The following is a 26,147-nucleotide window of genomic DNA, read 5'->3' on the forward strand; positions in this document are numbered from 1 at the left end:
GATAATAACGATGATGACAGAGGACATACATTTGTTCTCTTCTCTACTATATAAAATAACTTTTCTAAAAAGGAGACAGTCACAAATTTCATCATCATATATTACCCATCTCTGCTCAGAGAGCATCAATAAAAAACCAAATTTCCTGTAGATTTGCCTTAACAGAACCTTACTGTTTCATTTGAACTGATATGATAAGCCAGGCATGGTGATCTGTAAGAAAGGTTATGAATTTAAGTCCAGCCTTGGCTACCTAGGAGAGAAAGCATAGAAGTCTTCAGATATAAAAGTCTTAATCTTACTTTCCCTATTGAAAATGAACAGTGATAGAGAACTAAGCTGTCCCCTGAGAGCCCCAGGAAAAGTATGCTCCTCCCTTCTCCATTCCAGACCAATCTCCAGGTCATGGAATGTGTTTAGTCGCTGCTAGACAATATAGGTTGATGTCAAATTCCATCTGGGAAACAGGTTGCTTTGGAAACTTAGGCAAGAAATTCTAGGTGAAATACCTAGAAACCGCCCCGACCCCAGCTGACCAAATAAATCCTTTGTTGTTGAAATTGGATCTCCACTAGCTAAACCATCTCATTTTTAAAGTCTTGTGAGTAACTCTTGGTTGCCCATCTGGAATTTTGTCTACTACTCACCAAAAACAGTCACCCAGAGAGCAGCAATGACGGTCATTTGGAACAGAGTCGGGTCAGAGGCTCTCCAGAGCCTAGAGAAGAGCCAAGCCACAGCATCTCTGTTTCTCTGAAGCCTCTTCTGTGGAGCTCTTGTGGGGCACGTAGCCTGCGGCTGCTTTGCCTTCATTTGTTCTGTCAAAAAAAAAAACTAAATTTAATAAGCAGCCATTTAATCTACATGGCACAGAGCATTGGAATGAATGCTGTGATATCCACCTCGTCATGGAAGAAACAGTCTGGATGTGAAGAGGAGACATGAGCACAGATGTGACAAGGAGAAAGAACGAGGACTCACCTCTACAAAGGCCACTCGTGGGAAGAGAAATTCATTCCAAGTGAAATAGGAAGTCAGTTTGTAGAGGAGGGGGATACCTGAGCCCAGGTCAGCTGGGAGCAGGAAAGGGTTTCAATTTGGCAAATTAGGAGACCCCCTCCTCTCTCCTGGTCCCTTACTAGATACCTAACCCTGTGGTTCAGATTGAAGACACACACTGAAGACTGAAGAGCTAGCATGTTCTTCAGAGGATATACACAATTTTGTCTTTTGGGGTCTAGCTCACCTAGCTCAGGATCATTCATTTTTCTAGCTTCATTTGTTTACCTCTGAGTTTCATGATATTATCTTCCTTAAGAGCTGAATAATATTCCGTTGTGTAAACAGATCAGAATTTTATTACCCATCCATCAGTTGATAGACATCTAGGCTATTTGTAATTTCTGGTTATTGTGAATAGAGCAGCAGCGATGAACATGAATGAATAAGTATCTCTGCATATAGAGTCCACTGGGTGTGTGCCCAAAAGTGATATAGCTGGATCTTGGGGTGGATTGATTTTCAGTGTTTTGAGGGCCCTCCACACTGACTTTCCATAATGGTTGTATCAGTTTGCATGACCACCAACACCGAGTAACTTTTCCCCTTTCCTGGAAACCTCACTAGCAGGTGGTATTATCTGCTTTATTGTTCTTGGCCATTCTGACCGGAGTAAGACGAAATCTCAAAGTTGTTTTAATTTTTATTTCCTGGTGACTAAAAATGTTGACTGTTTCCTAAGTGTTTGACTATTTGTGTGCAATCTTTTCAGAACTTTCTACCTTGTTTTCCGCTTAGTTAAGTACCCCGTTTTTAACTGAATTGTTTTCTTGATGTTCAGGGCCTTTTAAAATTCTTTATATAGTCTAGCTACTAGCCCTCCACCAGATGTGTAGCTGGTAAAGAGTCCTGAAAGAGGGTGTTTTCTTCTTCATTCTGTAGCAGTTGCTTTGCCCAAATAGTGTCCTCTGGTGTGTAGAAGCATTCTAGATTCATGAGGCCCCATTTATTAATTGTTGGTCTAAGTGCCTGTGCAATCAGCATCCTGTTCAGAATGTCCTTTCCTATGCCAATAAGTCCAAACCTATACAACATGGTCTTATGGATAGACAAAAGAAAAACTAGAAAAGGAGGATTAAATGGGGAGGGAATGAGAGAGCGGGGTAAAGGAGAGAATATAGGGAGGGACAACTAATGTTAAAGGCCATTTGGAAACATGCTACTGTAAAAGCATCCTAAGAGAACACAGATATATAATATATATTACATATATCGTATATTGTAATAACATATATAATATATATCAGCATATTTCCATATATTTATATACATATACATATATATATGAAAGGAATTTAAATAGAGTCACCATATAATAGGGGAGACAATATCCCAAGTAGACATCTAATGCCTCCAAATATCACGGGTTATTTCTAAGGCTACTGATTGCTTTCCACCTGATGATAAGGTCCCATTTCTGAAGACAGCAATACTTATGTCATCAAACATAGAAAAACAGAGCTGATGTCTAACTAGAGGCTCCACTCTTACTAACTAGCATTCATGGTACTAGAAGGTACCCTGAACACTATAAGAGAAGAAAAGTGATCGCCAATATCACCCAGATACAAACTCTGAGACCCACAACCGAGATCTGCCTGCAAGATACACTGGTGCAATAGTGCCACAAAGGTTATGGGAGTAAACAACCGCTCTTTTTGAAATTAGATTTCAGGCTCACTCCATGAGATGGAACCCAAACATGACACTGCTAAAGTGGCCAAGAACCTGAGATTAGATCGATCATGAACCTAAAAAAAAAAAAAGGCTTATTACCAGTATTCTGCTAAATGAACATAACAATAAAATTCCTAATGATATTGCAATACTCATAGATTAATACCTCACTCAATCCTCATCAGAGAAGTGTTTTCTTGCAGTAGACTGGAATTAACACAGACACCCAAAACTGGACAATGTGTAGAGAGTGAGATACTTCAGAGCACTCATTTCTAAATGAGTTTTCTTCATCAAACCCCTCCCCTCAAGACTCAGGAATCTATGAGGAAGAGGAGGTAGAAAGATTGTAAGAGACAGAGGTGGTGGATGACTCTAAGGCAATAGTGTCTTCTATACACAACTCTAAACTTTCCACCTTAAAAAACCCATAATACACGTAATTCCATGTATAAATACACAAACATAGTTTGATTTTTTTGGTTTAGTTTGGTTTGGTCTGTTTTTGGTTTGTTAGATTTTTTTTTTTGAGACAGAGTTTCTCTGTGTAGTTCTGGCTGTCCTGGACTCACTCTGTAGACTGGGCTAACATCAAACTCAGAGATCTACCTGCCTCTGCCTCCTGAGTGCTAGGATTAAAGGCATACACCATCACCACCTAACAAAGGGTTAAGATTTTTTAGTGTTTTTTTGTTTTTGTTTATTTGCTTTTCTGTTTGCTTGGGTTTTTTTTTGTGTGTGTGTGTGATATTGAGGATTGAAACCAAGGCCTTCTGCTTTCTAGACAAGCACTTTACCACTATGCCATAACTTAACTTATACAAATATAGTTTTAAAGACTTTTTCTTATTTGAGCTAGCTGGTGGTGCTTACTCAAAGACCCAAAGAGCACCTAACAAAAACCAACAGACATGAGAAGCCCTCTTTTGATTTTTTGGCCAGGGCTTTCCAAGAGACTCCCAAACCATAAAACCTATTGCTGTTGCTCTTGGTTACCCCTAGAGGTGTTAGGTAAGCCCCTATTGCTGAAAACACCATGAGCTTCAGAAAAAAACTCTAGAGATCCCTGAACTAGAACTGATTTGAATTCCCCTTCCCTGTGGAATAGCTTTCGTAGTACTAGAAGGGACCATGCATGCTTTCAAAAGAAGGAAGCAAACCAACAGTCCTACTTAGCTATGATGCCTATTATGAACCACATCCATGACCAACATGGCACACCAACCCTAACGATGTAGAAGTAGCACACATACCGTGGCAGTAAACAAAAGCTCTCTAATTGGACTTAAGACCCATTCAACAAGAGAAAAACCCTGTCTGGTACTGTAAACCCAGCTAACTAATTTCTCAGTGCTAGTGAAGTCACAGTTATTAACAGGAATCTATCACCACTAATTTACCAAATTAGCATAACCTCTAACAATGATCTATAAACATTTGTCATTATACCCACAGATAAGTATAGTCTTCACCCCTCATCAAGAAAACTTAACTTTGCAACAGATGGAGACCACCACAGAAAACCATGACCAATCAAAATGTAGAGTTATGGAGTCCAGTTCCAATGCATACATCTAAAAAACACTCCTGTCCCTGAGGGGAACATGGCAGAAGAGGGAACAGAAAGACTGTAAGAGCCAAGGGATCAAGAAGTTTACTGTAAGATTGTAATTAGTAATATCAGCTCACCAACAAGATCTCCCGATCATGAGCTGAACAAGGAGGATCCCAATGAATATACAAAACTAGGTGGGGGAAAGCTCATGGCGCCTTAATTCTACACAAAGAGCTATAGGTGATTTAGGAAAGCTGAGAGCAAGAGGGGTGGTCTTCTCCAGGGAAGAACCACAGTTAGTCGTCCATTACCAAATGTTCCACCCTGAAAACAGACATACAAGTAACAATATATGGACTGAACAGGTTATATTTAGGAATATATGCATCAATCAGAATTAATGAAGAAGGAGGACATGAATTTGAAAGAGAACAAGAGAGGATGTATGGGAGGATTTGTGGGGAGGAAATGGAATAGGAAAATGTAACTAAATTATAAATAAATAAAGAATAGAACACAGAGGGCCCAATGACCAGCTTTACCCCCAACCCCCCAAGCCCCCACCCAAGTGATCATCAGTAGTTCACTGACCTGCAGTAGCAGCGGAAACGACTCTGGGAGGTTGCCTCAATCCTTACCGTACTAGTTTCTTCCAAGATGCCAGTAGATCATAATATCCTAAAGCTGGCCAGTAATTACTCCACCTAAAAGTGCCTGGATTCTCCCCACGCAGGTGGTCCTTGGATTCCACCCACACAGCTGGCCCATCAGAGGCAGTTAAATAAAGATGGACAGGGAGAAACTCTCCTCTGGCCCGGTGAATGATTAACAAACTGGAGCAGTGGTATTTGCCTAATCTCCTTCCTCACCAGCCCTCATTTCTTGATCATGTGTTGCAATTATTTATTTTCTTCTCTGCCAACCATTTCCCCTAAGTTAGAAGGGTGACTGGAATTTGATGCCAGAGGTTTCCTTTTCTTTTCCTAAGCATAAGAGTGATGCAACTCAAAATCCAGCCAGTCTAGAAACCCTGAGGAGTTCAGACCCACTCTCAGAAGGACTCCTTCCCAGAACAGCAGGCCAGAGCCATTCAGGGACCCTGGGTCTGGGAGCATTGCTCTTCCCTCGTCCCTAGGAATCACAGGAGGTACAACAAATACAGAATATACTTTTGTTGGATTCCTGTTGTATGAGAACATACCTGGAACATACTCGGAGCTCAACAACTGTTAGCAGCCCACCAGCAGGCATCTAGTGGCCTCCAGAAGCTGGTCTGACACCGATTACCACTCAGAAGGATGCAGTGGAGGGGCTAGTAGTGTTAGATACCGCGTAAATCTACAAATAAAGTCGAGCCCTGACATGGCCCGTTTAATCTGCTAATCCCAAAGTTTCAGATTCGGGTGTCCAAAGGACTGCTATTGAAAAGCAGTTCCGGAGCGGTGAGAAGGCTCCGTGGGTACATGGGCACGTTGCCAAGTCTAATAATGATCTGAGCGTCATCGCAGGATGAGTCAAACTTTACAAATAGTCCTCTGACTACCACACGTATGCCATGAATGCTCCCCATATAAGTAAATAAATGTAAAAAAAAATAGTTCTTACCAGATGTAGTAAGCTTGTAATTGTAGCATTTAGGAGGCTGAGACAGTAGGATTATAAACTCAAGATCAATTAGGGCTACACAGAAGATCCCATCTAGGAAATCAAGGGCTGAGGATGTTGTTCAGTGATGGAGCTTTTGTCTAACATGTACAAGGCCCTTGGGTTTGATCAGCATAGCAAAAACAAAACAAAACAAAATCTCTTTGCAGCATCGTAATTTACTTCCTGTAATAAACACTATAAATACTAATGGTGCCACAAACTGAGCTCATCGGGGAAGTTTGATAGGGATGTGAGATTTAGGGTGGACCTTGAATGGTAAGCAGAAAGGATATTAGAAGTAAAGAAAGCACCCCACTTCATAAAGGTAAGAGACTGATTTAGTTTGATAAGAATCTGAATAAAGGACAATTCTACAAAGTTAAGTTGAATTGGAGGAAATGACATCTTTAAAATTCAGTCTTCAAAGTATCATTTTCCAATGTATTCAAGTTCTTTGCTCTGCTCTCTCTGTGCCATGATGGGCACAGAGTTTTCTCTTCAAGGGGTCTGTCGTGTCTCACTTTCCACGTCGTTTAGCCTTCTCTTTTACTAAAACTCATTCTTGAGTAGTTTTATCCACGTCATTTCTTTTCTCTCCTATCAATCTTGATTTAAAAGGCTTTTCTTATCTTCATGTTCAAGGTATCTTACTCTGAAGGAACTACAATCTCGCCAAAACTTCAAATCCCTTTCCATTCTTGAATATGATGCTGCACTTCTAAAGAATGCAGCCTTTACCTGCAAGTTCAAACGCCTTCAACTGATTTCCTAGCATTTCTCTGAAGTCTTTAGAATTGCCAAACATTCCTTTCTGAACCATCCTTCCCCTTTGACTCCTGTGATCGAGCTGTCCACTTGGCAAAATTTAGAGACAACTCGAGATGGGCTTTTGGGCATGTCTCGGGGGTGATCATCTTGATTATGCTGATCAAGGAAAGCTGTGGGCACCGCAGGTGACACCATTCCCTAGTCAGGGGGTCCTGGGTGGAATAAGATGTGCACAGAGCAATGACAGCACCCACATGCATTGTCCTCTTCTGGCTGAGAACATGATCCGATCAGCTCCTTCAAACTCTGGATGCCTTTAGTTCCCTGCCATGGTGGACTGCAACTGTGAGCTCAAAAATAAAAAACAAAAACCAAAAAGTTGGCTTGTGTAAGGGTATTGCATCACTGCAGCAGAGGAAACTAAGGCAGCTCCCACAACCAACCCTAACCTTTCCTGATGCGTCTAATTTCCCTTAATTTTTGACAACTCCTTTTCCTTCCTCTCATCTCATAGATACATTTCATTCCCTTCTTTTTTATTATTTTATTGTTTAGAAAGAGTTTGCGTGGCTCTGGCTGGTCTGGAACTCACTACATAGACCAGGCTGGCCTCTGCCATGCCTACCTATTTTTTTTTTTTATTAAAGAAACAAAACTCTCTTCACTTTAATGAACTTCTCATCCTTTAAATATTCCCAGTAGGAGGCCCACTCCGTAGTAGATCATTGTCTTTGATAACTGCCATAAGTTCTGTTCACATTACTGTTGTCTGGGAGATATACTCAGTACCTCACACACAGCATTCAGGGCTGGTTTTTTACTTCATCCCTAACAAAACCAGGTCACGAACTGTTTTGATATAAGTTTCACAATACCCTCATTGCCTCTGTTCCATTTTAATTTCTGCTGCCATGGAAATAGTTCACACCATCAGCATCTTCTGTGTGGATGTCTCGGTCTGTTTTGTGTTCCTATCACGGAATGTCCCAGACTGGGTACCGTATAAAGAACAAAGATTTACTTCTTACATCTGTGGAGTCTGTAAGTCAAGAACTGAAGGGCCTGCACTTGTCTCATGGTAGGAGGCAAAGAACAAAAGGACAGGCACGGGGCAAAAAAGGAATGGAACTGAACTCAATTCTTTTATAGGCTCTCCCATGATAACTCACATATTCGGTACCAATCCATTCTGAGGACACTAATCCATAACCCCTAATCACCTCCTGTGCTGGATAGTTTCATGTCAGATACAAGCCAAAGCAGTATTTTCAATTTTCCTAAAGCTGGGGCCCTTGAATACAATTCTCATATTGTGGTGACCCTTGACCTTAAAATTATTTTTGTTGCTACTTCATAACTGTTCTCTTGCTACTGGTTATTAGTATCCAGGCACACCTTGGCCTGGCACAGTCATCTCATGGCTTATGGCAAGCAGTTCCACTGTACATAGTGCAAAGGCCCCTTTAAGAGACAAGCTCTGGTCTGGCATTGGTGGTGCACACCTTTATAATCCCAGCACTAGGGAGACAGAGGCAGGCAGTGTGAGTTCGAGGCCAGCCTGGTCTTGGACAGACTCCAAGCTCTGCCCATGCCCGATCTCCCTCTTTTTGCCCAAGCAAGCAGTGCTCAGGTCTCTCTTCCTCTTCTTTTCTCTCTCTCTCTCTCTCTCTCTCTCTCTCTCTCTCTCTCTCTGTGTGTGTGTGTGTGTGTGTGTGTCTCTCTCTGTGTCTCTCTGTCTGTCTGTCTGTCTCTCTGTGTGTCTCTCTCTGTGTGTGTCTCTCTCTCTGTCTCTCTCTCTGTCTCTCTCTGCCTCTCTCTCTCTCTCTCTCTCTCTCTCTCTGTGTGTGTGTGTCTGTGTGTCTCTCTGTCTGTCTCTCTGTCTCTCTGTCTGTCTCTCTGTGTGTCTCTCTCTCTCTGTCTGTCTCTCTCTCTGTCTCTCTCTCTGTCTCTCTCTGCCTCTCTCTTTCTCTCTCTCTCTCTCTCTCTCTCTCTCTCTCTCTCTCTCTCTCTCCTCTCCCTTCTCTTCTCCCTACCCTCCCAAACCCTCTTCTTAAACACAGTCAAGGTCTCTCCGCATGGATTCATCTCAGCTGTGGTTTGCTTAAAAAGCAAACTGTACTGGGCAACCACACATCTCTTGGGCTTAAAACCCTTTGGGCCCTGACCCTATGTGACCATGTAGGGGTACGGCTTGTGCCCACCTTTTCCCACAGCCCCTGAACCTTGTAGGTGACGACCCAAGGCCAGCTTGACCTCTGGGAAGATGGAGTTCATTCTTTTGAACTTTTCTTTCCTATCTCACTCATGGAAACTGCACCTCCTTCCCTTAGACATTCCTCCCACCGTGTCTAAGTCTGTCTGGGGCAGGATCCTCCCTTTGCCTGGAAACATTCTTTTTCACTCTTCTGTTCAAAATCTCTCTCTCTCTCTCTCTCTCTCTCTCTCTCTCTCTCTCTCCATCCCCCATCCTGTCTCTGTCACTGCTGCACCATCCAGGCTGGAGGGTGGGTCCCTCTTCTTGTCCGACTGTGGACTGGCAGTTTATGCTGGGAAATTTTCCTGTCTACTTCATGTATGAAAGAATGTGTGTGACCACGCAGATGTGATTCTGTTTTAAATGTATGTTTCATGCATCCTGTGCGTCTGTTGCTCAACTGCTCTAAGAGACACATAGATTCTAAGTGCCTTGCAACACATGGGCAGGCACAGGGCAGGGTAGATGGGCTCACCACCATCTTTGCTATGGGTGACCAGTGACTGTGCCATCTTGACTAAGGGCAAAGAAGGCAGGTCAGAGGACCTAACCTTCATCTTCACTATGGGCGACTATGTGACCACTGCCATCTTAACTAAGGGCAAAGAGGGAAGGTCAGAAGACCTATCTGCCATCTTTACTATGAGTGACCATGTGCCCAGTCACCACTTCACCAGGTTGAGACTGGGAGGAGCCACAGACTCATGTGGTTTCTCCCCAATCCAGGAAGCACCACAGTCTACCCCTACACAGGGATTCTATCTGCCTGTAACAGCTCTCTCTCCCCTTAACAGATCTGCTTTTCACGGGTAGCTTTGATTCTCCACTTTTTTCTTTACTCAAAGACCTGCACATGTCTGTCTACTTGTCACACAGTGTGAGTCAGAGATGGTAAAGCCAGCTTCCTCTTGCTCACTTTTCGTTTTTAATGTGTGAATGTGAACTAGCTTTAACTCTGTATGTGTACCTATGTGTATCCGCATATGCAACTTAAATCTAACTGTGCATCTATAAAACTCTGTGTTATTGTTTATAAACGCATGGGAGGAGGAAGACCCTTCCACGAGGGGCAGCAGTGGGCCCCCCAAGGCGTCGGTGGGGCAGCAGAGGGCCCCCCAAGGCGTCAGTGGGGCAGCAGTGGGCCCCCCAAGGCGTCGGTGGGGCAGCAGTGGGCCCCCCAAGGCGTCGGTGGGGCAGCAGAGGGTCCCCCAGGCAGGTGGGAGACCCTGGCAGGTGAGAGACAGATAAATCATGCAAAGAGAGAGTTTGGTTATAGAGTTTATTTAGTGGGTAATGGAGGGGAAAGAGAAACGGGGAAAGTGGGGGATCTGCTTGCCCCAGCTGGAAGTGGGAGGGAGGTTGGGAGTGGGCAGAACTTGTCTCTTAAAGGGACAGGGTACACAGGTGACAGGGAAAGTCAGCAAAATAATAACATTTCCATCTTTTTCCTATGATAAAAATGCAGGGGTTAGGCATGGCAGGTTGAGGGAATTGGGATGGCAGATTCTCAAGACTGTTTCCTGCTTATTTGTGGGCTTCAACTTGGAGGGGAGAGGTCTGAGAAAGCTGGGTCCTGGTTGCATCCTGGGGTAGCTGGTAGCTTTACTCCTGTCCAGAGTTTGTGGTGTGGAACTGTCCAGTGTCTCTTGAACCTGCAAGGATCTAAGAATGTCTTAGGGTCCAAGAAAGTGACTTAAGGTGTGCAAACGCAGGTTACTAAGGTGTGTACATGCAAGATATAAAGGTCTGAGGATAAAAACTTTAAGTAATGACAAAGGCAAGTGATTTGAGACATTTACAAAAATAAAACCTGTTTCAGATCTCCTTTTCATTATACTACTGCTATATTAGGGCCCACAGGCTTAGCATTAACCAATAGAATTCTGGTAAGCCACTAATCTAGCTCCGACGGAATACTGCTACTACTATACTGCAATATCAAGATTTTAAATTCTCTTTGGGTTGTTTTCTAACTATAGACCTAAAAGATACTTTTCACTGTGCAAAAGACATTTGTCACCATCATTTCCGACATGAGTACGCCGCCGTTTCTACAAAACAAATTTCAGTACAGATTAGAAATGGTAAAAATGCTAAAGGGTCTAAAACTTAGGTTTCCACAAGCTCAAAGAATCCAGGGAGCCAACTTGGAGGATTCACCTGAAACAGGTCAGATGTACCCCTCCCTCAATTACCAGGCCCAAAGAGCCTAAGCCTCCAACCTCTCCCTAGTTCTGACACCCTTTCCTCAATCACCAGGACCTAAAGAATTTTTTCCCCTAAACTTAACCTTGTCCTCTCCTCTGCCAGTACCCCGTCAGGTCCAAGAGACACCAGACAGTTCCACAGAGCCTGGACAGCCGTGAAAGCAACCAGCTACCCCATGACATGGCAGCACCCCAGCTGTCTCAGGTCCCCCCATGCCCCAAATCAGCAGGAAGCAGTTGTGAGAACTCCACACCCTCATTCCCATAATCTGCCATGCCTAACTCCTCACCTTTTTAATAAAAGAAGGAGGAGGAGGAGGAGGAGGAGGAGGAGGAGGAGGAGGAGGAGGAGGAAGAAGAAGAAGAAGAAGAAGAAGAAGAAGAAGAAGAAGAAGAAGAAAAGAAGAAGAAGAAGGAGAAGAAGAAGAGTATTAGTATCCAACACTTTGGCCCTGCTCTCCTTGGGCACAGTCACCCATGGGCTTACAGCAAGCAGTTCAACTGTATATAGTGCAAAGGTCCCTTTAAGAGACAAGCTCCGCCTACTCCTTATCTCTCTTTTGCCCAAGCAAGCAGCTCCTGGTGTCCCCCCCTTTCTGTATCTCTCCCTTCCCTCTCTCCACCCCCTACCCTCCCAACACCCTCTTCTTATATAAACTCCACACTCAAGCTCTCTCTGCATGGTGTATTTTGTCATGCACACACACACACACACACACACACACACACACACACCTCCTCCCTCATTCAGTTTTACAACACTGGTATCCATCATAATGTAAATATCTGATATGCAGAGCATCTGAAATGCAAGCTCTGTGAGAGGCTGTTGGACTCCCAAAGGGGCTGAGACTCACAGGTGGAGAACTGCTAAGCTAAAATCACTTGAGAGGAAGGAACCTCAATTAAGAAAATGCTTCCCTATGAAGGGGCTCTAGGCAAACCTGTAGGGCATTTCCTAATTAGTGATCAGTGGAGGTCCATTGTGGGGAGCTCCATCCTGGGCTGGTGGTCCTGGGTTCTGCAAGCCATGAGAAGCAAGCCAGTAAGTGTAAGCGGAGGCCACTTGTTCGTTCCTGGCCACCCAGACCCAAAGTAATCACACAGAAACTATATTATCTAAAACACTGCTTGGCCTATTAGCTCGAGGTTCTTATTAACTAAATCTAACATCTTGAATTAACCCATTTCTGTTATCTTGTATTTTACCACAAGGTTTGTGGTTTACCAGTAAAGTTCCATCTGGCATCTGTATGCTTTGGCAGCTACATGGTGTCTCTCTGACTCTGTTTTCTTTTCTCCTCTATCTGCTTGGAATTCCCACCTTGCTCTATTCTGTGCTGCCATAGGCCCAAACAGATTCTTTATTCACCAATGGTAATAAAACATATTCACAGCATACAGAAGGGAACCCACATCAAGTAAGCAGTACCCCTCCACAGCCTCTGCATCAGCTCCTCCCTCCAGGTTCTAGACCTGCTTGAGTTCCTGCCCTGACTTCCTTCAGTGATACACTGAATGGAAGTGTAAACCAAACTAACCCTTTCCTTCCCAATTTGCTTTTGGTCATGGCTTTTCATCACAGCAGTAGAAGCCCCATTGGAGTCGTCTTGAACACGAGCTTTGGGGCACATACTTGAACCACTGCAGTAATCCTTTATTGTTTCTCCTTCCCAATTATTTTCCACCTGCACCCACGCTATGGAGGGTTTTCCTTGCCACTGTCAGAAATCATCCTCTGTGTTGTTCTCATCTCACTGCTTGGAAACCATGTGTATTCTGCCTAAAAAGGAAGAGCAAATTCTCTAATATACATTCTAAAACTCGCTGTTAACTGGATTTAACTAACCTCCCTATCCTTCACCATTGCTCATGTTTAAGCCAACCCAAATCACATATTGTTGCCTGAACACAGTCCATCTTTCCTGCATCTCAGCAACCCTTTCTGGAAAAAAAAAAGTGAATCAAAATTCATTTTAAAACATTAAAGCGCCTTAGGGAAGCCTTAGGGCTCCTGTATCTCCTACTCTTTAAATAAGGAGAAGAAAATACACTCATGGTACAAGACCATCTCAGACCCATGGTAATGTGGGGCTGGGAGTTATCCAAAAGGCAGTAACAGTGTTGCCACATAAGGCTTAGAAACCTGGCTTCATAAACCAGGTGTAGGAAGAGTTTGGGGCCTAATTCTATTTCTGTCTCAACGGGTCGTTTTATTTATTTTGTTGGAAACATTTTAATGTTAATTACTCCTTGAGAATTTCACACAGTATATTTTTATAATGTTTTTCTATCCTCCACTCCTCCTAACTCCCCCCACTCACAAGACTTCATGTTCTTTCTTTCTCTTAAAAAAATAAAAGGTACCTGACAATAGTGGCTCACGCTTTTAATCTTAGCATTCATGAGGCAGAAGCAGGTGGATCTGTGAATTCAGGTCAGCCTGATCTATAGAGTTCCAGGACAGTGAGCACAACATCAGAGAAATTCTGTCTTTAAAAACCAAAAAGAAAAGAAATTACTAAAACCATGGATTCTGATTTGTGCTAACTATTCCTGAACACAGGGCCTGCCCTGGAATGTGGTTGCTATACAATGTGACTCCATTGAAAACAAGTGATTTCCCCTCTCCCAGCTGCTATTAACTGAGATCAGCTTATTAGCTGAGGGTGGGACTTGTGCCTACTTCCTTTCCTCCATGCTGGATTTTGTCCTGCTTGTGTTTGTGTAGGTCTCGGCATTCTGTCACAGCCTCTCTGAGTTCATAGGTGCATCTTTCCCATTGTGTCTGAAAAGGCTGTATCCTTAAAGTCATCTACTACCCCTGGTTTTTAAAGCTTTCAACTCTCTTCTGCATAACGCTTAAGTTTTAAGGGTAGTGGTGTGATAAAGATACCCGATTCAGAGCCAAATATGTCCCTACTCTGCATATTGTCCGGTTGTCTGTGCAAATTATCACCTCCTTTAAGAAGCTTCTCTGCTGAGGACTGAGTGACGCCCTGATGATCTACAGGTACAGCAGTGTGACATTAGGAGTCATTTCCTTGCTATGGTCCTTTTGCAGAATATTTGTTGTACATTTTCCCATTGGACCTATGACCTATCTAGTCTCAGGGTCTTGGCCACTTACACGGTGTCAGGGATAGATTACGTCTCATGAAATAGGTCTTAAAGTCAATCAAAAAGTGGTTGGTTATTCCCATAACATTTGTGCCACTATTATACCAAGGGATATATCTTGTATGTAGATGGTTGTTATAGCTTGCAGGTTCATAGCTGAAGGATATATTAATGACTACTTGTCTCCTCTGGGAGCATGTATAGCACCTCTTCCAGCACTGTGAATACTACCCAAAAGGGATGAAGCTTGCAGTTAAATACCAGATATTTTTCTCCATGTGGTATGTCATAAGTATGTGGTGTCTTCAGCAATAGGGACTTACTATCAAGTTGTCTGAACAATCAATAGCACTGGCAATCATCTCTAGTGAGGGGGCTGTATGGGACTCAATAGGTGAATTTAAAGATGTAATTGTTGTAAGTATATTTTTCCAGAATGAAAGGTTAGTTCTTGTCTCAGAATTTTTTGACTTATAATTCATGTCTTATGTGAGGTACACTCAGATCAGGTACATGATTTCTTATTCTCCACACAGCCAAAGAATTACGCTCTGCATTCTGCACTAGCAAGCTGCCAACTCTGGTCTGGAGCAGATAACCCCCGTGCTGGCCCTTCTACATTCTTAGTCAAATTCCCATGCATGCCCCCAGAGTACACACACTACATCAACTGTACAGTCACATGACCTTGCCATTTCAGCTCAGTAAGGAACAACCTGCAAGCACCTTCAGAAGTAGTTTATTCACAGGTGCATTTCGGTTACCATTTTGCTTAGCTATGATATTTCAGCAAAAAATCTTCCTTCAACTTAATTTTCTTCATCTCCAGGAAATACTTCAGTTCCTCCATCGTTAGTCCGCTTTCCTTTAGTCTTCTCACAAAGTTCTCTGTGGCACTGCAAAGGTCCTCGCTCTCCTGAAAGGCAAGCTAGGGAAAGGAAAACTTTTAAAGTTACAAATGGGGACCTGAGATTCAGCTCTCTACTCTGAAACCAAGAAGCTGCAAACCCAGGGAACTTCACGAGGGTCTGAGTCCTCAACATGATCAGTCCTTTACATTTTCTGGTTTAAATACAGTCATTAATATTTCTCCAAGAATAAATACAGGCCAAAGTTAGTCCAAAGGAAAATAAATGTGTTCAGAATGTATTCGAATCTAGACTTGGAGCAGCTTCTCACAGCGGCCAGCACTTACAGATCTCAGGCACTGAGTACAATTCTATACCTTCTTTGCAATAAACCGCATAGGAAGGATTTGTGAGATGCTTTGATAATGGCGATGAACAGGAATGTTATCTAGAAACATGAGTTGGTATTCCATGAGGCCCCTTCCACAATCAGGCCAAGGTTAAGCCATTCGAAAGCATTACCCAGCATTGAACAGATATTCACTAAGCATATGCTAAGAGCAATGCCAGGCCCGAGACCGCAGCTAAGAACAAAATGGAAAACAGCCCCTACTTACAATTGCTTTCTCGAGTGCAATCTGCTCAGCCGGTCTGGGGGCTTCCTGAATGGGCTCACAGGTAGGATACGAACTGTTCCACTCCCCATCAATGCATTGCAGCTTCTGTGCGCCCACTAAGTGGTACCTGGAGATGCCAGAACAACACTTAGCCTCTGCAGCTTCTGAGGTGAGTGATGGAGACAGGATTTGTGTCACTGTTTTCAGTGTTTCAAACTGTGATTAAATCCACTTTCCTGCCCCTGAGCCTTAGCGTATGCTTAAGTTATCTCCATCCTAACAAAACAGCCAGGAAATAAAACAGTTCTCCTGAAATGATGGGCAAACCCAAGGGAGGAGTCAACCCAGAATAACACGGAGGAAAGTGTGAATTTCAGGGCCCATGGGTTTTTTTTGGGGGGGGTGGGGCAGACGAGGGAAGAAGTGGTCGATCGATCATAACCTAAACAGGCATCTGTATTAAGGTCTAAAATGCAAGCACAGATGAATGGATAAATGAGAACGGTGGTGTGTGATCAGGAAACAGAAGGGAATCCCAAACTAAAAGTGGGATTCAAAGGCTGATGAAGTTACATGACCTGGATTAAGTCAAGAGAAAGAAAGGGCAGGAAACCCATCAAGGAGGGAGTCCAGACCACCTGAAGGAGGGCCAGTCCTTGTTACAATGCTTTAAGAGTCCAAAATCTAAATCATTACATTTCTGGTTTCTTTATGGTTTCTGCTCTTGGACTCTGTGGGAAATAGTCCATTATCTGTATCTGAAACAGTCAGCAACTCCATTCCTACAGGCGTTCTCAGACTGTAGGCGTACCTGTTGATGTGGGGGAGGTGGATACTGGCCATTTCTCTCCTTTGGAGACAGGAGACAGAGCAGGAAGGCAAGGCCTGCTAGACAAGCGGATCACACCCATGAGAAGTTCGTCACTGCAGTGTTGAGTACCGGAATCCAACTTCCCTCTCTTCCCTCTGGATACAGGTGCTGCTATGCTTGTTAGCTTGGTGTGGATCCTTGCTTTCTGGCCCAATGCTATCAAGGATTGCTTGATAATCAAAGATGTCCAAACTCCCATTGAGTCCTCTGATTTCTTTCTTTGGTATCTTGAAATAGTTGTCACCCCTAAAGTCTCTGAGGCCCTCTGTAGGAGGGTTTTCATAAAATCGGTTTTGTCAGCAAAATTCCAAGAGGGAACAGAGTCGGGAAATTCTGGATGCAGACATGGGTTCTACCAGAGAAATCCTAGGCTGTCCTGCACCACCTATGTGATTTAGTGTGTCCCCATTATGTGATTTATGGGAAACACCCTGTGAGTACATGGAGACCTCAAAAGTCCAAGAAAGATTGCTAGCCAAGTTGAAGGCAACAGACAAATTAGTTGTGGGAAAGCAAAAGGAAACCTGAGTGCCCACAGCAGCCAATGTGTAACAATCATGCTGGCTCAAAGAAGCCATCGACAAAGAAATAACACGGCTGATGAGTGGAAAGATTACAGGAAGAACCAAAGTTAGGAAGAGATGCCAGATCGGCACAAGTCAACAGCAAAGAAGCTGGAGCTGGCAGACGCAAGTTCACAGTGTGATTCTGCAGCAGACTACCGGGACTCAGAAGACCGACTGCGGAGATGCCCTGAAGATAAGGATTCAATCCGCCTGCCTCAGCTGCCCGCATCCTCCTAAAACACCCTCCACTCCTCTAGTGGAACTGAGAGCCAAGCTCAAGCACAAACAGAGTGTGGGCCTCCTGCTGAGACTGTGGGACTGAGCAACAGCAACCGTCAGCCATGCAGTGTAACTGCGGGGCTCCCGACAGTGTGGTTAACAACGGCCATTAGACACACTTGGTCCAAGTCCAAAGACATTCCCACGCCAAAGGAAATAGAGACATCTCAGAGGAACTGCAGTCATGTGTGAAGAGACTTGGTATGAAACATGCAATGCGTGTTCTGACTCTATCTGGTGCTTAGAATGACTTGGAAAGCAGAGATGAGAAATGGCGTCTTGCACTGGGTACCTCCAGTCAGGTATGGGCTCCGATATCCACGCAGTTGCTGTGCTATGCTAACAATACCAAAGGGAGCTCAGACAGATTCGGTGGAGACAGAGACAAAGGGGTAAGCTGTACTCCGAATAAGTAAATGTGAAAGTGGCGAGAGACTAGAGGGCCACCAGGTAAAAGAGGGTGGCCCGGGAAGTCTCCCAGATGCAAACAGCCCTAATTAAACTCAGAGGGAGTCCCCCAGCACAACACAGGAGTGTGAGGGAAACTTGCTGGAAAGAAGGAATTTGGTGGGAGTGAGAGACAGATGAGTGAGAGGAGGTGAAGGGGGCAAGAAAATGATGAAAATTCGTGATTTACATGTATGAAATCATCAAACCATAATGCAATTTTAAAAAAACAGACAAGTGGCCAAATTTGGACGATAAAACTTTGGAAATGAACTCCCTCAAGAAAAGACTCCAAACTCCTAAGACAGCGTGTACCTTCAGAACTCCAGAACAGGCACCCATGTGTGTTCGAGGAAATAAAAGGGAAATCTGGGCCCATCCTCCAGTTGGAAATGCCATGAGAGACAGGGTTTCCCCTGAGCCAGACAGTATAGTGAGCCTCTGGTTCTGGAGAAAAGAGAGAATAGAGACTTCTTCCAAGGTTCCGCATCCCTGAAACAGAATCCTCATATAGAGTTGCCTCTATACTAGTTCCCTGTAGCACAGATAGCTACTGGTGTCATAAATGCACATTTCTAGAAACCCAGATATTTAAGAACTATTTAACATGAACTAAGAGCTCCAGTGGACAAATAGCACCAGCACTCACTTTGAGACTGGGTCATATCCCCCAGGTCTATACCATAATCCCTGAATATATTGTGGGAGTGGACATATTATGGGGAAAGTGTTTGCAAACTACTATGGGAAAAGGTGCAAGGCAAACAAACATGTCTTGGCCATAAAGCCAATCTCAAGAAACCATACCAGTGACCTCGCTGAGTCCAAAACCATATACCAATATTTTCTAAAGGTATGGGGGAGCACCAAGAGATAGTAGAAACAATCCATGAATTGGGGAGAGTCAACATCACTCTCCTTGTATGTAACCCCTTTAATTTGTTGCCGTGCCCTATCCAAAAGCCTGATGGGACATAGTTTAAGACAACTGGTTACTGGGAATATTAAGATGTATTTGGCCATATTTAACACCACTCTACTGTTTAAGTCTTAGAAACACAACTGGGCCATCACCATTGTGTTCTATGTACTGTATTTGTCCAGTGATTTCTTCAGCTCTCATGTAGTAGTGAAAGGCAAGAATATTTTGTCTTCATCTAGGAAAGCCATCCGTGGACTTTCACCACGTTTCTCCAGGGTTATTTACACAGTTTCACAATACGACATGGGATAGCAATATCTGACCTAGCGGAATGGACCAAACCATCAACTGTTCAAATATTGCATTACGCTGAGGAGACATTAATCCAAACAGGGTCCAAGGACCTGGATTGTTTATGAAATATTTGAGTGTCGTCTATTACGATAAAAAGAAAGTATTGCCACAGATATAACAGACAAGGCACAGAGGCACAAGCTTTCCTCCTTCTCATCTGGGTTAAGCAAATAAGAAATTTGTAGGGCTACTTGACGACTGGAGGGCTTCCCTCCCATAGCTGATCCCTCCCACCTAAGGACACACTACAGTTCAAATGCCAAGCAAGAGGTATGAGGCTGTACAGAAGCTTATTCCACGGCATTTCAGGAAGCAAAAAAAGATGGAGCAAGTACAGGGTGTGAAGATAGTTCACACCCAATAATGTCCTGACCATGCATGTGTCTGTTGGGAAAAGAAGGGTGTACTACTTATAAAGTCTTAATAGCCACAAAACCCATTGGCCCAGAAGCTGTTGTCAAGACACTGGAGGCTAGATACATTAGTGGTGCACCCAGCCACAGTCGGGCACAGCGCTGATAACTACTTGGGTTAAGTGAGACTATCTTAGATATGTAGATAGCACATTGTCCCTCAGTAGAGAACTCCAACAGTGTAGGTACCCCCATTGATTACCAACAGAAAAAGTGTAGGTGGAGTTTATCTCTGGGACCCTGATCAGCTCTGTACCACCAGCTGCTCCCAAATAACCACACAGAGACTTAATATTAATTATAAATATTCAGTCAATAGTTTAAGCTTGTCTCCAGCCAGCTCTTTTAAAAAAAAATGTTTTTACATTTATTTTACATACTGACCACAGTTTCCCCTCCCTCCTCTCCTCCAAGACCCTCCACTTTCCATCTACGCCCCTTCCCTTCTATTCCTCCTCCACCTCCATTCAGAAAGGGGCAGGCCTCCCACAGGCTTGAGCAAAGCTTGGCACAGCAAGTTGAAGCAGGACTTAGCTCCTCCCTTCGCGTCAAGCCTGGGTAAGGTAATCCAGCATAGGGAACAGGTTCCCAAAAGCCTGATCTTATTGTTAGGAGCCTTACAAAGAGACCAAGCTACATAACTGTCATAGATGTGCAGAGGGCCTAGGTCGGTCCCATGCAGGCTCTCTAACTGTTGGTCCAGAGTCCATGAGCTCCCACAAGCTCAGGTCAGCTGTCTCTGTGGGTTCCCCCATCATGACCCCCTGGCTCATATATCCAATTAATCTATTTCTTAATAGAAATTAATTTCTTAGCAGAAATTAACCTATGTGCTGCCCCAAGGCACATTTACCTCATCTACAAACTTCCCATGTTGCTTCTTCTGGTCTGCTCAAGACCCTCAGACCCTGCCCTTCTTCTTCCCAGCATTCTCTCTGCACTGAAAATCCTGACTAGTTACGGCCAAACAGCTTTTTATTAACAATGACAGCAATGCATTTTTACAATGTACAAAAGGATTCTTCCACAGCAAAGAAGGCGTGACTATGCCCAGTGAAATGCTGGACCACACTCATCAGTGAAGGAAAGAGAAGCAATGATAAATTGGTGGATCGGCAAAGTGAAATCACCTTAACAGAGGGCAGCAACCTACTACTGAAAGACAGAAAGCTTCTCTGCTGATGAAGGTCAAGTTTATAGCACTTTGGAGGCCAAATTCCGCCACACAGCATGGATCCTAGCAATGTGAGGTCCAAGGAGTCCTAGTCATAGCACAGGGAGTTGGGCCATGTTCAGAGCCTTCCATTTTGGCTCCCTCACTGGCAGGGTCAGCAGCGCTCCATTAACAGACACCCACTATGGGGACAAGAGCCACGGAGAGATATGAGGGGCAACAAAAAACGCAAACCAAAAATGTGATAGCAAGTTGCTGCTCAGCTATCCTTACAATGACCTGGAAATGGTGAGGCCGGTCACACTGAAAAAGTCCCCACCAGGTTACATGGCTGAATGGGGCATGCAGGCCAGTCATGCAGGCCGTCACAACACAATGGAGACCCTCAGGACAGACGTTGTACCTACTTACAAAAAATACGTGGGATGTTCTCAGTGATATCCACAGCACAAGCTCAGACGGAAAATACACTACATCGGCCCTCTACCCGACTCAGGGGAATCCCAGTTTAAGTTGACATTGCTAACACTGTTTCTAGACTTTTGCAAGCTTGTCAGGAAAAGAGTCAACCAAAAGACCACGAGGTAGTAACCACTGGACTGAACTCTCCATATGGGACCCACTAGGTAATTAAAATTGCCAAGACCATTTTATAGGTCATGAAGTGAAACAGTAGGCGAGGAGCCAAGGCCCAGTGTGGGTCTTCCATCTACCCTTCAACCCAATAGGATCAGGACTCATCAGGAGCAAGACCCATCAAACACTAAGTAACTGAATCAGCCATTCAAGGTAGACTCCCACTTATCTCCCTAAAGTACTGAGAATGCTCAACCAAAGGCCAAAACAAAGATGAAAATTCAGCAGCAATAGAGCAATAGTCTCAATCACCCAACACAAGCTCCTAGCAATGAGACTACAAATTAAAGGGGCAGATTTATTTGGCCAGCACGGACACCTGAGAGAAGTTCGCTCTTCTCAAACCAAACTGAAGTAACGCCATGCACAGATTACCTTATGTAGCCCTAGAAGGCCCCAACCATGGCTATGTCTGTCATGCTAGGAAGATGGTCTAGCGAGTATGGGCCGTAGTAGGAATTACTCACAAAGGGACATGCCATATAAACAAATGGTAACTCTATCTCCCTGCAGGACCCTTTTCCTTTCTCTCCCGAGTCCCAGCCTGACCACTGGTTGAATAACCGGGAAAAATGAACACTTTTCCTCATGTGGTGGTTTGGATCAGATGTCCCCCATAGTCTCCTGCACTTGAATACTCCATCCTCACTTGGTAGCGCTGTTTGGGAAGGCTTAGGAGGTGTGCCCTTGTCGGAGGAATTATGTCACTAGAGGGGTGGTTTGAGGGTTTAAAGACTCATGACATTTTAAGTTCACGCTCTCTGCTAAGTGCCTGCAGTTGAAGACGTGAGCTGTCTGCTTGCTGCTCCAGCCACCATGCACCTGCTGTCACGCTCCCTGTGGTGACAGCAATGGACTCTTACCCCCAGGAACCACAGACCCAAACCAACCCTTCTGTCTACATGTGGCCTTGGCCATGGTGCTTTGTCCCAGCAATAGGAAGGGAAGTGCTCGCACAAGGACATGAAAGTGCTCTGTGTTTACCTGTCTCGACAGTGATAGGTAACAACAGATCCCGAAGAAAAAGAGCCTCCTTCAAAATAGCCATGGCTCGGAATCCCAGGAGGGTCACAGTCTCCTAAGGGGAAGACAGCCTGGAGTGAGATTTGTGAGAGCTGGGTGCAATTCACAGAGCAGTGCTTCCTACACTGTGTGGGCTCTAGAGTCCACCATCTTCATGCTGGTACAAGTGGGACCCAGGAGCATGTCCTCCATTCATTCTGTTCCCATGAAATCATAAACATCTGTGGAAAAGCCTCTTTCCCTAGCTTACCCCCTCAGCTACAGGGGACCGGGAGTGGGGTGCAAGAGACAGCAAATTAGGGCAGAAGGCGTGGCTGAGCTGGCAGAGTGCCTGCCTAGCATGCATGAAGCCTGGGTTCAGGCACCAGCAACAGATAACAAGAATGGTGGCACACCTACCATGCCAGCCCTCCTGAAGTGAAAGCAGGAGGATCAGAAGTTGGGAGAGGAGGGGAAGGAAGAGGAAGAAAGGAAAGAGGAAAATTTGGGTCACAGTGGAAGGAGAAGTAATTCACATGGCAGGTGAAGTTTTTACTCGATGTATATACTAACATGGCAGCACGAGGCAATAGTCACCCAGAGTGACAATACTAATCAGTACTTACTACTTCGGCATATGGGTAGGGAAGGTGCCCAGGTGTGGTCCTCTTGGCACTGGCTCCAGTTGCTTCCCTTGAGGATGTAACCATCAATGCACTTAAACGTGATTTTGTCTCTCGCACTCACAGGCCCAGAATAATTGGCCGTGCCATTTCCCAGTACAGGCTCGGGACAGTGGCCCACTGAAGAAGAGAACAGTCAGTGCTCTGAGAGGCTAGGAGGAGGTAAAAGTCACATGTCCCCAAGCTTCAGAAAGATAACAATAACTCAGAACAGAATGGTGCTCGTGTATCTAAAAGGATAGGTATTGTCAAACCATAAAGGCCAAGGTACCAGAACTGTGGAAAAGGAGTGGACTACTGTGCAGAAATTTCCTCCAAAGCTCCTTAAGACCTACAGCCTTCAAAAGAAGGCTCATCAAGACTCTGGAACTTATCAAGGGAAAGAACTCAGCAAGAAAACAGCTAAGAAGCCTCTGGAAGATCCTGAACCTGACCAAATTCACAAGGTTCTTCCCTCCCTACGGTTATATCAGCAATAAGGACTGCTGGGAGCTGCTCACGCCAGTTGAGTGGCCTGAGAGAGATTTTTCAACCTGTTCAGCTGCAAGCTGTAGAGAGAGCCGCAGGTTCCCAGCTTTTGTGAGCCGTCATAGCAGCTGGTGGGCTTTCGGCGATGCAGCTGTCTTGGAGTCATCTCTGCTCCTGTAAGAAAGCCCTCACCATCCTTCTGGAAATAACCTCAGTAAACTCACTGATTCACCAAGCTGGACTTTGGTAGTAGGCTTAACTTCAGTCTGTCATTAGTTCCGTATCTGGGATGGGCAGGCATTTTTCAATGTCACGCAGAATGAGTGACACCTGAACTGCACATAGTGAAACATATGACAGGCATGCCCAGTAACATGTTCATTGTCCTGCTGTTATTGAACACTGTTCAAACATCTTAAGTCCATGTCTCAAGTAAATCTTTCCTTTTCTTTCATCTAGCCAAATATATATACTTATTCATATCTTACTTTCTCTTTTCTTACTGTTTTAATTGTTTCTTTCTTGTTGAAAATAAGGAGTCAATGGAGAGGGATGCAAATTTTTCCATATGAAAGAGAGTTTAAAATGTTAGGTTTACATAAAATTAACACAGCTTATTAGAAAATAGCTACAACAGGAGCAATCTGGAAAAATTGTGCTCTGTCATTGCGGAAGACCACACAATGAGTTTTGTCACCTGGAGAAAGCCACCTGACTCTCACTTATCAAATACATAAACTAAGGATATAGTTTTCTTTAGTTTAAAAGTAAGATGATGGACAGGCATTGGAGATGTGCCTGAAATCCCAGCACTGGCTGGGGTTGGAAGGTCCAGGTCCCTGGGGGCTACAAATCAAATTCCAGGCCAACGTGATGGTCTACCGTAACGAGATCCTGTCTCAGAATTACCTGGGAGAAATGCACAGTAGCATCTTAGAAATTGAGGGGTTTTTTGTTTGTTTGATTGATTGATTGATTGATTGACTGATTTTTTTTGTACAATTTTAGCATGGCCTACAGGAAGCAGGATATAACAGGATAAGGAGATGGTGATATGAACAGAAAAACCAAACTCACAGCGGCACTCAGGGGGGGAGACATCCAATTCCTCTGAGATATTGAGGACCAAAGACTGCTTTCCCACCAAGTGGTAGCCTTTGATACATAGGAAATCCCCCAGAATCTGTCCTTCTACTTCCTTTCCAACAAATACACTATTATCCACTGGAGGAAGTTCGGAACAGCTCTCTGTGGAAAGGAACAAAGGAATGGAATCATTTGGCATATCACTGGCTGCAAGGACATCTCACTGTATTCCTCCCTCCAAGTCTGTACTAGACAAATCCCCTCTCTTCCATGGAATGTGTATCCCCATCCCCCATTCTCCAAGAATTTCTAAAGTTATGTTTCCAAACAGATCATCGGCACTGTAGTCAAATCCAGCCACAATATATCCAATCCTGAATAAGCAATCCCTTCCCAAGTTCAGTCCTAGGGTTTTTAATAGTTGACATCTCAAGATATTGAAATTGTTACTTTTGGGGGTTCCAGAATAAAGAGAGCAAGTCACCAATGACCACCCATCCCAGGGTGCAAGATCACCATTAATATAAACTAGGTCCCCGATGAGTATAGAGCATATACCTTAATTGAGAATTTTTAATAAATACTATAAATGTAAATTTCATTAAAACCCTACACAGAATGCCTCTTAAACCTCATGTTGACATGAAATATCTTGTAAGAAAATCACACTTACCATCTAAGGCAGAAATCAGCCACATGAGACAGCATACAACCCAACAAATCATTTGGTGAGCAGTTACTTGACCTAGGGTAAAATTAAATCGTAATTTCGATCCAAAGCATCCTTCTGACCACTTAACGATCAGAACAGCTTCCTTCTAGAGAAGGAGTTACAGCTTCCTCCTGGAACAAACGTGAAATAAAAAAGATTTTCCTGTAACAGGGAAGAGCAGCAGAGAGAAGACGGTGTGTCCGGTGGCTTTGAAACCACGAAAGAAGATTACAGAGCGGCCAAATTCAAACTTTGAAGAAATGTCCCAGTTTCTAGAAACGCAAACCCGTTGAGCAGTTCCTTTGAACTGCAGGTTTAGCCTTCCCCAGCAGGCATGGGCTGAATGGTCCTGGACAACCTTGACTTCTGTCAATATTTGTCAGCGTTTAGTCCACTGCCTACAGCTCTCTCGAGCTTTGGGGACAGAAGACAGGGCAAGGATCAGTGGCACTTTCCCATTGAAGACCAAGCTGAGTGTCGCCTCCTCCCCGCTTTTCTACATTCTCTTCCGTGCCAGGGATAGTGCTGACGGGCAGGTGAGATAACGCAAGCTGTGAATGAGTGCACCAAAGACACAAGACGGGGAAGCTGAGTTTGTCGGACACCGCAGCACAGTCACAGTGGAAAGGCCTAGAGAGACAAAGTCTACCCAGAGGCAACTGAAGGAGTGACTTTTCTCAGGTGGTAGGCGTTTCTCCATGGGCCATTGTTTCAATGCTACAGTGTTCTGGAACAAGTGAAGTGTTGTTAGAAGCAATGATAGTCTTCTGCTTGAATCAGAA

At 44.2% G+C, this 26,147-nt stretch overlaps 2 protein-coding genes across 3 annotated transcripts in view; both read right to left on the minus strand.

The window, feature by feature from the left end:
- The window catches only part of LOC121446273 (C4b-binding protein alpha chain-like), a 42,197-nt gene extending 37,141 nt beyond the window's left edge, over nucleotides 1–5,056 (minus strand). The window contains exons 1-2 of one of the 2 annotated variants that reach the window (XM_041648777.1): nucleotides 4,930–5,056; nucleotides 648–818 (exon numbers count right to left, since the gene is read on the minus strand). In XM_041648777.1, the coding sequence (XP_041504711.1) occupies nucleotides 648–813 (166 nt within the window). In that variant the 5' untranslated portion in view covers nucleotides 814–818; nucleotides 4,930–5,056. Of the gene's footprint in view, nucleotides 1–647; nucleotides 819–4,882 lie in introns of both variants that reach the window. The other variant, XM_041648776.1, reaches the window with a different exon arrangement.
- A 9,954-nt stretch (nucleotides 5,057–15,010) lies between these two features.
- C4bpb (complement component 4 binding protein beta) lies at nucleotides 15,011–25,790 on the minus strand. Its single transcript, XM_041649024.1, has 6 exons — nucleotides 25,327–25,790; nucleotides 24,645–24,815; nucleotides 23,043–23,219; nucleotides 22,399–22,492; nucleotides 15,753–15,879; nucleotides 15,011–15,215 (listed from the first exon to the last, which is right to left on the minus strand). The coding sequence occupies exons 1-6, from the start codon at nucleotides 25,376–25,378 to the stop codon at nucleotides 15,060–15,062; spliced, it is 777 nt and encodes a 258-aa protein (XP_041504958.1). The 5' UTR covers nucleotides 25,379–25,790; the 3' UTR covers nucleotides 15,011–15,059.
- Nucleotides 25,791–26,147: the final 357 nt, after the last annotated feature.

This window comes from Microtus oregoni, unplaced genomic scaffold (genome assembly GCF_018167655.1).
Source record: "Microtus oregoni isolate MIOR12 unplaced genomic scaffold, Mior012 000003F_ref0000135, whole genome shotgun sequence".
Taxonomy (NCBI): Eukaryota; Metazoa; Chordata; class Mammalia; order Rodentia; family Cricetidae; genus Microtus; species Microtus oregoni.

What these genes read in the sequence shown, in the direction of transcription:
- C4bpb (XM_041649024.1), bottom strand. Translation starts at nt 25,378, where the DNA reads ATGATTTGTTGGGTTGTATGCTGTCTCATGTGGCTGATTTCTGCCTTA. An exon ending in CTCCCCCCCTGAGTGCCGCT is followed by an intron (nt 23,220 to 24,644) that starts GTGAGTTTGGTT and finishes TCTCTTCTTCAG; the next exon opens with TGGGCCACTGTCCCGAGCCT. An exon ending in ACCTATCACTGTCGAGACAG is followed by an intron (nt 15,880 to 22,398) that starts GTAAACACAGAG and finishes TGGCATCTCCAG; the next exon opens with GTACCACTTAGTGGGCGCAC.